Source organism: Myotis nattereri (genome assembly GCF_964212035.1).
Source record: "Myotis nattereri genome assembly, chromosome: 1".
Taxonomy (NCBI): Eukaryota; Metazoa; Chordata; class Mammalia; order Chiroptera; family Vespertilionidae; genus Myotis; species Myotis nattereri.
The window spans coordinates 44,616,089-44,632,518 of record NC_138075.1 but is presented as its reverse complement, the minus strand read 5'-3'; the positions used below and the strand labels follow the sequence as shown (position 1 = coordinate 44,632,518).

Here is a 16,430-nt window from a genome sequence, read left to right as displayed (position 1 = left end):
TTTTGCATTAGGTATGGTGCAGACTAAATGGACTATCAATTTTCTGTATTTTTTATGCAGTACTTAAAGTAACGGCTCATTAAAAATGAACCCCTGGGCTCTAAAAAATTTTTCAAAATCTACTTTCAACTGGCGATCTCTTTCACCCTTCCAAACACACTATAGTTATAATGTAGCTGCAGGCTTAATATGGATACACAATTTAAAGATGTGCTCTCCATTATTTTATCCACCCCCTTATACCCATCCCAAGATGAACTACTATGGGGTTACTTACTGAATCAAAGTGATTTGAATATATCCTGAAATGATTTTTCTTTTGTGTTTTGAATTTCAGTGAAAATTTGCATTAATGTTTGTCACAGGGCTGAAGTAGATCAACAAGAGAAAAGACTGCATTTCTAAAACTTTAGTACTGAGCTTGAAAAATTCAACTATGATAAAATAAACAAATTTCCTCTTATTTTATTTTATTTTATCTGAGTTTGTATGTGTTTATAAAATCTCTGATGGTCTGGTGAAAAGAACATTGGACTGAAAGCCAGGAGACCCAGCTCTTTTCTGGTTTCCTGGCCTTAGGCAAATCACTTAACCTTTCTGTGCTATTGTTGCCTCATCTGTCAGTTGTGGATAATAATACATGTCCTTTCTATGGCACAGGGTTATTGTAATGATCAAATGGGGGAGTAGCCGTGAAAGCCCTTTGAAAACTTAAAAGTTCTATACAAATGCAAAGTGGTATTATGGCGGAAATGATACTAATCTTAGCTAACAGTTAGATTGTAGGTTTTTGATAGACTTCAACTTCAACCCAAGGTATTGTTTCATTGTAATGAAAACTGTAAAATATCTTTGTGGGTTTCTGCCAATAGTTTTAATTTAGGGTAGGAAGAAAGAGAACAAGAAGAATGGCATGATTAACAGAGCGTTGCATTCAGAGCTGCACAGAGTAGGAAAAGTCAATTTCCCATTGACTTCCCATTAACTTACTTGAGAGTCCTTGTGCTTTGAGAATTTAGAGCAGGGCTCATCAGCACCTTGAAAGGTAGAGTAGGATGGTCTGCTGAAAGGTCTAGTACTAGTATTGATAGATTTCTAACTCTCCTGGGAATGTGACATGCTTATTTTTAGAAAACACACACACGTAGGTTGGTTCTAGTTTTTTTACGTGCATCTGTTGCAGAGTACATTACTGACAGCAGGGTACTTTCATTATGTCTCTGACATATCCACATAAAAAGGTGTGTTTTCAATAATGTACTTTGGGGAAGTCCTGACAAATTGTGTCTTTTAAGAATGTTTCTTCATGTGATCATAATAATAATCCTTTCTGGGTTTTTTGGTGCCTCATCTATAGACTAGAATTCAGGGGTCCTCAAACTTTTTAAACAGGGGGCCAGTTCACTGTCCCTCAGACTGTTGGAGGGCCGGACTATAGTTTAAAAAAAACTATGAACAAATTCCTATGCACACTGCACATATCTTATTTTGAAGTAAAAAAACAAAATGGGAACAAATACAATATTTGTATTTGCTTGTGGCCCGCGGGCCATAGTTTGAGGACCCCTGGACTAGATGCTTACGGTATTTCATTTTCATTGGTTTTAATCACTCTGTGAGGTAGATATTGTCATTTCTATATTTTAGATGAGGAAGCCATGATTAACAAACATGCTGAAGGTCTTAGAGCTATGAATGTGAATATGGAATTTAAGTTCCGTTTCTTCTTCTAGCCAGGTAGCTCAGTTGGTTGAGTGTTGTTCCAATATGCCAAGGTTGCAAGTTCAATCCCGGGTCAGGGCACATACAAGAATCAACCAATTAATGCGTAAATAAGTGGAACAACAAATTGATATTTCTCTCTCTCTCTCAAATCAATAAAAAAATAAAAAAATTTAAAGTTCAGTTTTCTCTTATGCCAAAGCCCATGATCCTTACGTTTTACACTGTTTCTCTCCTATTCACTTCCTTGCACATTAGTATTGGGATCTTTCTATGTTATAACCACTATTAAAATCTGAATGATTAGTATTTATATAATACCTTAGTTGAGCTATCTGAGTATATATTTTCTATGATTTGTGTTTATTTTCTCAAATACAGTGCTTAGTTTTGTAGGAAAATATTAGCTATGTAATTGTTTTTAAACTTAAGTTCCTGAGACTTTTTGAGAGCCACTTTTTAGTCTGAAAAGAAATCAAGTAGCTCATTGATCCCAAATACTTAGGTTTCATGAACTAATCAATCTTTCATTTTCAGGTTGGAAGACAGACATGGGCATGGTAATGTTTAATTTTGCCAATAAAACCAAACCTTAATACATAAACTAATAAAAGTATCTTGTTAACCATTATTTTATTAATAGAGTGGGAGTTATTTAAAGATTAAAACATTAGGCAGTACATAATCTCAAAAGTAAAGATGATCATTAAAGTGAGTAAATTTAGTTTTAATGTGAAAAACTCACTACATTATTCTTTATTAATTTGCTATGGATATTGAAAACTTTTGTTATGAATTGGTAGTGGCTTACGGATTGTGGTCAGGCCAATTAGGTCCCGATTTCTCACTAATTCATTGAACAAATACTTAGAGCTCTAGCCAGTGTGGTTGAGTTAGGTTAGAGTGTCATCCCACACTGGAGGGTTGCAGGTTCAATCCCCAGCCCTTTGGTATTTCTTTAATATAAGCAAAGCAAAAATAGAAACACTTTTACCATAAATTCTTTAATTATTATTTCCTCTTGATTACAAATGTTAAATGAATAAACAGCCGGAATCTCTGCCTAAAATTTAAAAAAAAATTGCAATGTGTAAGTTGTAACTTGCAGAATTGCTTTTTTTTTTTTTTTTTTTAATTGGATACAAGCATTTTCTGGCTATGGGACAACAGAAGCATAAGTTGGGTGTGCTTTTTTTTTTATCAGTAATTTAAGTAGGGTTTTGTATTAGATCTGAAAATGTTGCCTTTTTAATTGAAAACTTATCAATTATTTAAATTGTTAGCAGCCTTAGGCTGTTAATTTTATGTATGCCATAATAGTGACATACAGTGGATTTTGGTACATGTGACACATGGAATATCGCATTGTGGTAAGGATTTGTCATAACAATAGATTGTTGTGTGCTATTTAAGTAATAACCAATATATTAAACCGAAGTGTTGCCACACATTAGTACCATTTTATGTAAGTTATTTAGAAGTTGCATTCTTTTCTTCATTGGATATATTTTTAAGAGATAATGAGAAGAAAACAAAGCTATAATAAATTGTCTTTTAAGAAAATTTAAAGTGATTTGGTCTCCAAGGAGATATTTAATGTATTGAGAGAATTCAGCAGCCAAGTGTTATTACAGCACCATTGTGATAGCTCTCTGTGTTTTGTTATGCGTTTGTGTTAATCAACAATCTGTTTTTATAGTGTAGTCTCTTGTAAGTTATGTTGTTAGAATATTCCACTTCTGGGATCATGGTTTTTTCTCTGACACTATTGTATCTTTTTAATTCCTCCATAAAGTATTTTTTAATTAGAATTTGAAATGCTTTATTAGGAAAAAAATACACCCAACATACATATTTTGCAAACTGAATACCTGATCATTGCTAATTACTTAAAGGACCCTGTTAAATATTCCCTTAATGTATTTTACATTTTTTTGTTTTGTTTTCCCTCTCATTTTCTAGAAAGATTGAAGATAGTATGCTGCTTTTCTTCCATTTTTTTTTTGTATTTGTTGCCTCGTAGTGCTGGCTTCATTTCCTTACAGCATTAAACAACAATGCTGGGCCTTGTTTATTGATTCCTCATAAACTTTATCTGTCACTGAGACCCAGCTATAGGAAGGGGTTATTTTCATGTTAACCTCTACTTTTGGGTGACCTTTCATTAAGAAACTCAGTAGTACGTTTTACTTTTATAAGTGGGTTCATATTTGTTTCTGCTAAGTCCTATGTCTAGTAAAGGATTTATTGCACTTGGTTCTTTCGATACTGAGGCGCTTGTATGAGTGCAGCACAGTAGTAACAAGAATAATTTTCTTCATTTTGCCCATTCTCTCTCTTTATACCATTTTTTCCCACATTGCCAGAAAAGAATGGGATGAGTTTAACTGTAAAGCCTCCCATTAAGGCTGAGCCCCTGTGTTTTAGTAGAGTGTAAGTATTCCCTGTGGTACACTTGACCATAGTTAGACGTGGTACCATGAGGGAAACTACTTCTTGACCTCTATAGCACTTTGTAAATTGGGATATGATTAGCTTTAGCCTACCTAATATGCACAACTTGGAGATTGCCTCTAAAGTTATACAGTTACTCAAGTAGAGTTGGAAGGGAGGCTTAGAGGTCTTGTCCGTCTGCTCCATTTTGCAGAGCAGGAACCAGGCCCAATGAGATCAGATTCCATTGCAGGTCATTTTGGTGATGAATGGGAAGGTCTGGACACAGATCCAGGCCTTCGGCCCTCAGTCCTTTCATTCCCAGTCTCTTCAGTCCCAGTCTTAAGTGATGTTTTTGTTTTGGCGTCTATTGAGGTAATATTAATATTATTAAATATAAAAAATACTCTGGGCTTTTAAAGTTTTAAAGATTTTCTTCTTACCTTTAAGGCTGAGTCTTACCCCACATTTTCTTGCTGTTAGGAGTTGAACATTTTACAACCTCGGCCTTTGCTATTAGAAAGTTTCCCTCAAAGAGCAATGAGACTGAAAGCTCATTTTCCACATGGTGCTTTTAAATATTCCCCATATTGAGTAGGTCCTACTTTGAACTTACTTTGTGCATAGAAAATCAGCTCAGTCTTCAATGAGCAGTTAGTTTCCTAATTCAATGTAATTCATCCAAACAAACTGGTAATGCAGTATATTCTCTTGGTAGGGTGGAAAAATGATTAAAAGAGTGAGAAACTGAATGAAATAAATAAATTGTTTTAGAAATTATTCCATTTTTTTTCTTCAAATAATAGCATGCTCTAAACTGTATAAGTAAAGTTTTTCTTGTGTGTTCTCATTCAATGAATAAAGCTTTTTTTTTTTTCTTTTTAGGGAAGATTATTTAACTTCCTTTTCTTTTTGTCTGGGACATTTGGATGACCTTGAAATAGTGATAAAAATGTAGCAGCCCCTTATTTAGTCCTGTTGTGAAATATCTTGGGGTACCTGTGCTGGTAAGAAGCAAAAGCATACTCAAATTTACATTAAAACAAGGAGTTTATTATGCAGCTCATGGTAGCAAAGGAAAAAATGAGCATAAGTAGGCCTCAGCCAGGGTGGGACCTATATTTTGTCATTACTGTGGCCATGCTCCCAGTTCAGCTCCATCTCTGTAGAGGACTCAGGGTAGCCCGTAGATTGATTCCTTTAGGGTCCTATGTTGCAACAGCTAGCACAAAGGGTCAGAGCCATGACATACAGCAACTGGGGGTTCTGGCTAAGAGCTTCTCTTCAGGGGAAATGATGGACTTCTAGCACTAGGATTTCTGTGGGCCATAACCCTGGTATTAGGCTCTTGTTGGCAGCTCCTAATGAACCTCTGTGCTCCCAGGGCCAGTTTTACTGGAAACAAGGAAGAGTCATTTCTACATATCTCTGAAAGGTGGATGTAAACTTGTTATAATAAAGTTAGAGGAATTCAGTAAATTACCAACCTAGGAAATATATCTAAAGGGACATACATTGAAATATAGTCAACATACATTATATTAGTTTCAGGTGTCCAACATAGTGATCAACATTTACATACCTTACAATGTGATCACCACAGTAAGTCTAGTAACCATCTGTCACCATACAAAGTTATTACATTATTGACTATATTCCCTGTGTTATGCATTATATCCTGTGACATATATTTTGTAACTGGCAGTTTGTACCTCATAAACCCCTTCACCCTGTCTTCAATTTCAATAGCCTCCTCCCTCTGGCAACCATCAGTTTGTTCTCTGTATCTATGAGTCTGTTTCTAACTGTTTTGTTTGTTCTTTTTCTTTTCCACATATAAGATTCCACATATAAGTAAAACCATATGGTATTTGTCTTTATCTGACTTATTTCACTTAGCATAATACCCTCTAGGTCAGCGGTTCTCAATCTGTGGGTCATGACCGCTTTGGGGGTCGAACGACCCTTTCACAGGGGTCGCCTACCATCGGAAAACACATATATAATTGCATATTGTTTTTGTGATTAATCACTATGCTTTAATTATGTTCAATTTATAACAATGAAAATATATCCTGCATATCAGTATTTACATTACGATTCATAATGGTAGCAAAATGACAGTTATGAAGTAGCAACGAAAGTAATTTTATGGTTGGGGGTCACCACAACATGAGGAACTGTATTAAAGGGTCGCGGCATTAGAAAGGTTGAGAACCACTGCTCTAGGTCCATCCATGTTGTTGCAAATGGCAAGATTTTACTGTTATTCTTTTTTATGGCTGGGTAATATTCCATTGTATATATATATCCATTCATCCATTCATGGATACGTGTTGCTTCCATATCTTGGCTACTGTAAATAATGCTGTAATGAACATAGGGATGCATATATCTTTCAAATTAAGTATTTTTTGTTTTCTTCAGATAAATACCCAAAAGTGGAATTGCTGGGTAGTATGGTAGTTTTATTTTTAATTGTTTGAAGACCCTCCGTACTGTTGTCCATAATTGCTGCACCAATTTACAATCCCACTGACAGTGCACGAGGGTTTCCTTTTCACAACCTCACCAAGATTTGTTTGATTTATTTATATTTTAATATCAGGTGAGCAGTAGATGGGGTCTTGATGAAAGCACTATCAAAATGGGCTAAATACAGCAGTCTGTTTGTAAGGGGATGTCCCATTTGGCCTGCTGTCTGCATGGCCTGATGGTCCTGTTTTATTTAAGTGGCAGGTTCCCTGAAGCTACTATTTAAACTTCTATTTTAGAAGTACAGCAGAATTGCCGAAGCCTGGAAATAGGTGAAAGGTTAGTGTAGTCTGCCTCAGGCTAACTGTGGGGATGACTCTGAAAGCTTCAGCTGAGAGGATCCTACAAATTTGGGACCATTGCTGAATACAAATTTAAACTCCTCTGCGAACATGCATTACCTTAAACTTGTCCAAGTTGAATTTCATCTGCTATTGGCTGTACAAACTCTATTAAGACCAGCTGGAGCTCCCCTAACAGTTTTACTATCCAAAACAAAGTTTTATCATTAACTTGGCCAACATACTGTCTTTTTTACTTCCAAATCATTAATAAACACATCCTAGCCAATAACGTTATCCTATAAATAGCCCCAGAGTTGTTCTCTGTCAACCTTTCACTGGAAGACTTTTCATTGTGCTTTTGTTTCTCATCATCTAATTAATCCCTGACCATATGTGGCTAGAGTCATTTAAGGAAGAGCATCTGCACATTGTTGTTACCTCTGCAGGGGCAATGAGGTGAATGAGAAGTGGCGGGGAGGGGGGGAGGCGGGGGTGGGGGGACTTGAAGCCAGGTAAGTCTGTAGCTATTAATTTGGTATTCACAATGGATCGGCTTCATATGTTATTTTTGAACATTGGAGCAGTTGTGTTCTTCCTAAGAGGTCAGTGTCACAGAGGGAAAGCCTCTTAATATAAAGTATAAAAAATAATTGAAAGAAGGTGTAATGAATGACACTTCTGAGTAGTGTTGTAATTGAATTTGTAGTCATTTGGCAGAGTTAAGATTGTTGGGTTCTTCACTGGGAAAACTAATAAATTAACTATGGACTGCAAATAGCTGGTTAGTTTATTGATTATTGCTGTAATTACTGACTGAGCTACATATAATGGGGTATGCTTACAGTATTGACAAAACAGGAATTTGAAAATTTTATCATTAGGAAAAAAATTGCATGCTCTTCCTTATAAGTTGAAATACTGCACTAATTATATTATCTGTTAGAAGACATGCTAAGGAGAGATTTAGGAAATTGTTTTGTTATAAATGTATAGAATAATAAATAAACCCTTTTTTATATCTAAGACTTGCCACTGAGTAATTTAGAAGAAGTACAACCAATGAGTATAGTTATCATGTGTGTATTAGTTCCTTTCTGCCTCCTTCCCTTAAACATTTGGGGGGCACCAACTATGTGTAAGGCACATAGTAGGCATTGCATGGCAGTACCTATTTAGGGTTTAGGAAACACAGGCCTTTTTGAAAATCTGCAAAGTTGTTTTTTCTTTTCCCAGAAAATTCACACAATGTGACATTTCACATAATTTTAGCAACTTAAGGATGTCCGGAGGCTCATATAGACCCAGGTTAATACCTTTGCGTTAAGAGAACATACATAAGACATGGTCCCGGCCCTTGATGAGCTTCCAGAAGAGAAGCAGACATTGCTCTCATAGTGCCCTTTTACTTACTTTACTGTTTATAGTGCTGTGGTAATTAGGGAGAGGGAGGGATACTGGCTCAGCCTTCATAAACCAATTAGCTAAATTCTTCTGTACTTGCTCTAAAATTTCAGTGATCTTGTTTAATAGTTTCTGTGTCACCTATTGTTATAAACATTTTCTTCTATGTACTGTTGCTTGGAAGTGGGAGATTCATAGCACTGTGCCCTCTTTTCAAGGTTTTTTTTCAAGTATTTTGTTAGAAAGTTTCCCATATACCAGCTACTTTGATTTGGTTCTTCCTAACACCTTTATGGGGTGAGCAAAGGAGGTATTTTTCCCATTTTTACAGCTGAGATTACTGAGGCACAAACAAATTGCATGCCTTTTTCAAGGTCACACAGCTAAACGTACAGCTGGGACCTGAAATCACTCACTCACTGATTCGTCCACTATTCATACAACCAGTTTTTCATACAGTAAATATTTATGGGATAGCAACTATCTGGCCAGGTGTTATGCCAGGTGGTGGAGGTGCAATGAACATATAATTTATTTCTTCAGGAACTCATTGTCCAGTCAGGGAGATTAACAAAAAAGGAAATAGTGTTCAGTGTGGGAGGATAAGAAAAGCTCATTACCCGGCAGAGTGATAAATGCGATAAAAAGTTCAAGTGTTAGGTGCTCTGTAAGCACAAAGGGGCACCTGATCTGGCTTTGGGGGACAGAGAAGCCTTCCTGAAGAGGGTGATGCCCAGGTGGATTAAGAGGACAAGGGGGCTGGGAAGGGTGTTTTGGGCAGAGAAAAGAGTAAAGGCTCAGTGAAAGGATGCCTGGTGCACTCAGGAGGAGCTACCCGTGATTCAGTGTCTTATGGGCAGTGAGGTGGGGAGGAAGGGAAGATAGGAGATGAGGTTGGGAAGGAAGGTGGGCTAGATCATGGAGGGCCCTAGCTTGAGGGATTTGAGAGGTGGGAAGATGCAGAGTTAATAAGACTGCTGATTGAGTGTGGGGAAGAAGGAAAGAGAGGTGCTCTGGATTACTTTCAGATGTCTGGCTTGGAAAACTAGGTCACTGTGATGTCATTTACTGAGATAGTGAACCCAGGTGGCAGAAGACAGGTCTAAGGCATGTGGGAGGGGTGGGAGAGGTAGGGACCTGTTGAATCTGAGGAGCCTGTGGACAACCAATTGGTTATGTACCGAATCTTAGGAGAGAAATCTGGGCTGCAAATAAAGATTTGTGATTCATCAGCTCCTAATTAGTCTCAATGACTCCTCTGGTAATTGAAACCTTTGAAGTGGCTGAAGTTAACTCAAGGAGAGTATAAAATAAGAAGAGAAGGTTGATGAAAAACCATGGGGAACTCCATCATTTAAAGGATGGGTGGGGAAAAAACCACTTACAGGAAACGGAGCACAGTGGCTAGGGAGGTAGGCAAGCCAGAGAGGGTCACTGAAGAAGGCAGGAAGGCCCCTGGTCAGTACAGGAATCTTTGCAATGCACCATGCTGCCTCATGTATCCCCTGAAAGATCAGGTGACCTGGCCTAACCCGTACAGGGTATGAATGAGGAAGCAAAGCTCTCCACCAGCTCAGCAGTCCACCCAGCAGCCTGCTTTATCTAGTTAAATGTTTTGTGTATGAGAAATAATCAGGTAATTTACCTTTTGGCTTTTAAATAGTAAACATACATTTCTTGTTCTGAGTGCATGAACTAGATTGAAAGAATTATTTTTCTTGATTCACCGATAAAGCCTTTGTTTTGTCTGTGAAATACAGGGGTGATGATCCTCACAGAATAGGATAAGGCTGTGACAAATTAAATGAATAAATGTAGGTATGTAATACTGAGCCCAACACAGTAGGTATTCAATGAGTGATAGTCTTTTCTCTGTGTGTGTGTTGCTCTCTCTTTGTCTCTCCTCTCTCTCTTTTAATAGAGAACTTGTGCCTTGTAAAATTAAACTGCTGTTTTGGAATTCAGGTTTTTCATATGGCAGATTTCCATGAAGAAAAAAATGTTGTAATTATTGATTGAATTGTGTTTTTAGAATTAGAATTAGGTTTATAACAAATAGGAACACTGTTTGATAAACTTGCAAACAAAACAAAGCAAAAAATTGTTCTTGCTATCCCCTTGTTGAATCTGGCCCTCTGTTTCAAATTAATTAGATTTTTGGGTAACTATGCTAAACTTTGTCACATCCTTATTAAAATTGTTTAAGGATTTTGAAGAGCATCTCAAAGGGACTCTGAAACTAATCTGAGTCTGGTACTGGAGATTCCATTAGCAGTCACAAACCTGATTAATCTTTTACTCAGTTAGCTTATTGATTATTGCTGCAATTACTGCATGTAACGGATTCTGCAAGGGATACCAGCAGAAAACATTTTGTAACTGCTGCTGATGTATTCAGGTTGAGCACAACGTTTTATACTTTTTATATAAAATGCTTCTGTATTTTTAAATGCTGGAGCATTTCTACTCAAAATGCTGTGCTTAATATTTTTACAGTATTAGAAGGTTCACTTTTTAATTTCTCAATTACTATTAATGCATTACAGTTTACAAAGTGCCTTCCCTAATTCTATTCTGCAGTTTAATTTTGAGCTTCACACTAACCGTGTGTTATAGAGTGGATCTCTTTATTCTCATTTGGAGGAAACTAACGTTCACTGAGGTTAAATGACTTCGTGGAGGCCACTACAAGTTAATAAGTGGCAGAGTCAAGACTGGACCCCATTTCAAACAATACGTATTTATCAAGCACCTACGATGTCCAGGGATTCGTGTTAGGAGCAGTGAAAGCCAGCTTAGAATTGTAGAGACTAAGCTCAGGACGTTATTTAGATAAACTTCAAATTATGACTTCATTAAAGTTATAACGGTTACTGTTACTTTTCTGTCTGAACCATGTAAAGCATCTTGGCATACAAGATTTAGGCCTTTGGTTGGTTGGTTGTTTTTCATTTTGTTTTTGTTTAATAGAAGTCATCTTTGTCATTGTTTATATTTTATCACCATTTGGAACAAAATTTGAAAGAATCCCTTTAAAGGGAGAATATATAAAAACACTGAGAGGATCAAGATCTAAAAATAACTTGCTTTTCAGCTTATTAAGTACTGTTTATATTTTCTCATTATAAGCTCACATTAATCCTGTGCTCAGAAATGGCCAGTACTGAGACTCCTGGGTTTGAGTCCTCTAACTCCTCCAAGTTCCTTGCTTATTTCACTAGGCAGCATAGGCCTGCTCTGTGACAGGAGATACTGTGTGTGGCTCGAGTTTTATCCATGCCCCTTAGGGAATGCCGTGTAAGTAGTAGCCTGAGCTCCTCCTAGGCCTGGTGCCTTGTTGGCAGCCTCCTGGTCCTCAACAGGCCTGTTCCTCAGGCAGTTGCCTGGAGTAGGCCCGCACCACAGGTTCAATTACCACCCTTTATAGTTTGTCCTTGATGGTGAATTACTTTGCCATGTGGAACGCAGATTCTCTGTTACTACAAACACAGATCAAAATCAGTATTTCAGCAGGAGAAAAGGTTCCCTGAGTATGGAAGAATTGTAGAAAACAAAAAACAAATTCTAACTACTTGCTTTAGAGGAACTGGCAAGTGGCATACTTAGTATCATTACTGTGACTGAGTTAATCATACAATCCAAAGAGATGTTTATAGGTTGCTAAAAAAGTCTTACAGTGATTATAAAAATATATATAGCTTTCCAGTTGATTTGGCACAGGTTTGAAATGAAAGGGAAATCATTTTTAAAAATTTATTTTGTGAGGTAAATAAATAAAGTTGGAAAACAGATCAATTTCATGCATGCAAGGTTTTATAGTAGGAAAAAAATGCATTGCACCTGTTCTGACCCTTTACATTTGAGGTTATTTGTTTTCAAACTTGACCCCAAGCACCAGTTTCAGACAACACTATAATTAATTTGTTAGATAAAGCATAAGAATATTTTATTTTGATTTCTAGGATTGTGGTAAAGTAGTAACTAAAATTACTAACCTATTGTACATAGCAGTTAATTAAAGAAAAGCAGTAACTATAGGAGAACACCACCACTGCTGTTGTCTTGTATCAGTATAAAAAGGCAGTAATTTTTTTGACAGCCACTGATTGGAAAGTTGCTTGCAGCCTTCCAGAAGCAAGGGGGTACATGCTGTGGATCAATAACCAGCAAATTTCCCATTAAAAAGAATACCTGAGCAATGTTCCAAATAGCCACTGGCATCTTAATTTTCCAAGGAAACCTCAAACACTGGTATGCCGAGGACAAGTCATTTTCGGACAATTTTTCCAGACTACTTGTTAACAGTTATTGCTGTCCCAAAAGGTTGACAGCCTACATGATTGATATTTCATTTACTTGTCATCACTGTTTGAGTAATAGCGACACTATATTTCTGGGGTTTTAAGGAATATAGTCTCCTGAAAGACATCTACTTTAGTATGTATTCTGGAGAGTACATCGCATATGTTTTTGCTGTATGTATATAAGTTTTTACATACATAAAAAGAGAGGATCTGTTTCCTCTATAGTGTGAAAGCCCTTGGAGAGCAGGGTACACTTATATCCATCCATATCTGTCATAAATTCACCTTCTCTTTGTTTTTAGGGCAAAGAGCCTTAGACTGTTAACTTTTTTATTTCCAAGATGATGTAGAATTTAAGATGTAGAAATAAAGAATTACATTATTTCTAAGGGAAACAAGAAAACTTGATCTTATAATAATTTAATGTACATAAAAGCAATAAGAGGACAAAAACCTCTATCTTCTCAAAAGAAACTTAAGAATGTCAGCACATAATGATCAAGGAAGAATTTCCTGAAAATGTAGTAGTTAAATAACATGTTTTTAATATAAAAATAGCCCCTTAAAACACCAAATCAGAAGTTTTCACTGTTGATATTTTGCCACCAAGAACATGACTTTGTGGTTTGTCAAGTGTTACAGAAGTGAGGGCACAGAAGCGGTTTCCAAGTTAGATGGGCATAAGCTCATCGACTCTCATATTAAGGAAAATGGGAATCAGACTATAATATAACCTACTGAATGAATCTGTTTTTGAAGGAGCGTGAAAGCTTTTTTACTTGAAACTTTATTTTTCTGTACCCAGAATTTTAAAGTGAAATTTGATCTATACTAAAGTGTTTATAAGATTAAAGCATAAAAGGTATGTTTGTATGAAACTGGGCTACCTTTTAATCAAATTGTCCTATCATCTTTGGATCAGTCATGTCTTGTTTGCTTGTTCTACAGTCTCTATTACTTAGTTTTTCATGATCTGTGTATTTTATACCCAAATACGAATAATGTTAGATTAACTAACTGGCAAAGAGGTCCAAGCTGAATGTGAGGCATCTTTATTTTGCTTTGCAAAATCCAGGGGAAAAGAATAAGAAAGCATTCCACTAAAATGCCTTGTGTTATTTTTAATACATTTCATTTTCAAAATACTTCTACAGATCAGATACTAATCTGAAGTCTTAATCAACAGTTTTGCTTTCAAAGATAAATGATAATGTGGAGGATAACACTATACTGGGCTTTGAATCCTGAATATTCACTATAGTCATTTTAATGTGCAAATGGGGGCCAAGTATTCCCGAGGCTTATATATATACACCAGCAATTTACAAAAGTACTATGAATTAAGCAACCCATAAGTGCCTGTTCCAGTATTCATACATTACTGACTAATCTCTTTCTATAATCTCTTTGCAGTATTATTCCACAGTAATGGAACAGCAAGTAAATGGACAGTTAATAGAGCCTCTGCAGATATTTCCGAGAGGTAATGTTGAACAAATTCTAATCAACAATGATTATTTCAGTAAACTGTTTCATCAACAGTTATGTTTTCCAAAGGTTTAAATGCATATAACATGTTGTTTAGCTCTTAATTTGAAAAAAAACAAACAACAGAACCCACAAAAGAAGTATTCATTATTGTGGGGATTGCAGGCTATATTATAGTTATGGCAGATAAAATATCTAATTTACTAGAGTAAATTAAACTAACTAGATTGTTTTTTTGTTTTTGAAGTACATATTTACATTCGCTTAAAGAATACTTTGGGGGTCCACATGGTTTCTAAACCAAGGCAGATGAATTACTTTAATTTTGGGTATTTATAAATTGTGACTCATGATGATAGTCCAGGCTGCTGTTGTGGAGAAAGCTTTCAGCTAGAACAGATGCCAAGGTTTACCAAGGACTTTAGGAGAGAATTTTTGGTAGAATGTTTGGAGCTGGGTTTTTTAGGGTAGCTTTTTCTAAATAAGGGAAAGTTCTCATAAATGGAAATTGTTAAGTCTGTAAAAATATAAGCTGATTAAGGTAAGTCTTGGTGAATCACTTGGTCAAATAATTTGCTTTTTTCCCTTTTAGGTTTCTCATTACTAGCTTATATCAGATATGATTGTTCACATGTATATAAACGTTCCCTCAAAATTTGAGTAATGGAGACAAAGAGCAGTTTAATTATATAAACCATTAAGTCTTTTACCCATTATACATTGTCCCACTTGGAATCCATGTTTTCTAACTGATGGAACAGATATGGAAATTCTCTAAGTAACTCTTCTAGAAATAACTTAATTGAAATAATTAAAACTTAAACTTACCTTCGTTAACTGATACTGTACAAATAATCATGGTATGAGTTTTCCAATTAAACATTCTAGACTTTCATTACCTATAACACTCTGAAGTTTGAATGGCTCAATTAACTAGTAGACTCTTATTTGCACTGATGAAGTCTCCAAAGGCAGGTGACTCGGCCAGCCCACAGAGCTGGGTTCAAGAGCAGGGCTGCTCTTCTGGCAATAATGTAGGAGGTGGGATTGGGAGTACTTAGTAAATTATTAATAATAGCTTATTAAAGAGCTAAGTAAATAAAATTGGGCCATTGACGGTGTGTCTGAAACAAGAATTATAATTAATCTAATTCTATTGTACTTGAGGACTAAAAACTAAAAGAAAAAAACTTGCCATTTTTGTATATTAGTCCAATAATAAGGATGCAGATTGCCTTTTAATATTTTTAGTGACTGGAAAACTTCGTCAAGTTTCAACATTGTTTCTGTACAAGGAATATTTTTTCTTTTGTGAGCAGTCCTGTCAGTGTTACTCTGTATACCATTGTGCCCCCTCCCATGATAATAACAACCATTTTCAGACATCTGCTCTGTTCCGGTACTAATGTTGCTGTGTTATTATTTATAATTCTCCCAACAGTTTTGCCTATTAGGTATTATTGCTTTCATTGTATAGGTAAGAATATTGAAGTCCAGGGAGGTTTAGTAATTTTAAAATCACACAGCTTATAAGTGGTTAATGTACCCTTTGAACAGGAATTTTGTTTCTAATATAATTTGCTGAAAGTAGAAGGGCAGTTTTCCTCTCCCGGGGACGGTGACTTCAGGCATGCACAATGGTCCAGCGTTTGACATACATTGAGGCTGTCCTACAATACAGCCTCTAACCAAGCTAGACTGCCTCGAACTCCTAATAGTAGAATTGTTTACCTTTATACCAAGAAAGTTGGGAAAGCCCCCAAATCTGCATGTGGCATGTGCCCAGGACAACTGCATGGAGTTTGTGCTGTGAGACCTAAAGTTCTAATGAGGTTGTCTAAAACGGTGAAACATGTCAGCAGAGCCTGTGGTGGATCCATGTGTGCTAAATGTGTGTGTGACAGGATCAGGCGTGCTTTCTTCACTGAGGAGCAGTAAAGCGCTGTGAAAGTACTGAAGGCACAGCACAGAGTCAGAAAGCTATTTTTTTTTAAAGAAGCTTTTTTGAATAATAAAAGTAATTAGAAGGCTAAAAAAAGAAAAGAAAGCAGAGGCATATAAGTTAAAATATTAGTGGCGTGCATGGGGGAAGTTTATAGGGGTTTGTAGGAGAGTGGAGAAGAGTGAGGAATATTCTGAACACAGAACCGATTAGGCTCTAATAAATTATTAAATAAAGTCCTTCCATGCCAAATTTAAATTTTTAAAAATATGAGATTTAGTTACTCTACCCCCATGGGTTTGTGTAGGTTGTTTTTGCATG

At 36.2% G+C, this 16,430-nt stretch overlaps 1 protein-coding gene and 1 pseudogene across 4 annotated transcripts in view; both read left to right on the top strand.

The window, feature by feature from the left end:
• MAP2K5 (mitogen-activated protein kinase kinase 5) overlaps window positions 1-16,430 on the top strand; it is a 268,685-nt gene that overhangs the window by 25,697 nt on the left and 226,558 nt on the right. For all 3 annotated transcript variants that reach the window (XM_081113392.1, XM_081113393.1, XM_081113391.1), the window contains exon 4: window positions 14,093-14,162. In XM_081113392.1, coding sequence (XP_080969518.1) covers window positions 14,093-14,162 — 70 coding nt within the window. The remainder of the gene's footprint in view (window positions 1-14,092; window positions 14,163-16,430) is intronic.
• LOC308527245 (large ribosomal subunit protein eL34-like) lies at window positions 15,805-16,192 on the top strand (annotated as a pseudogene). Its single transcript has one exon. The product of its transcript is annotated as a large ribosomal subunit protein eL34-like (transcript).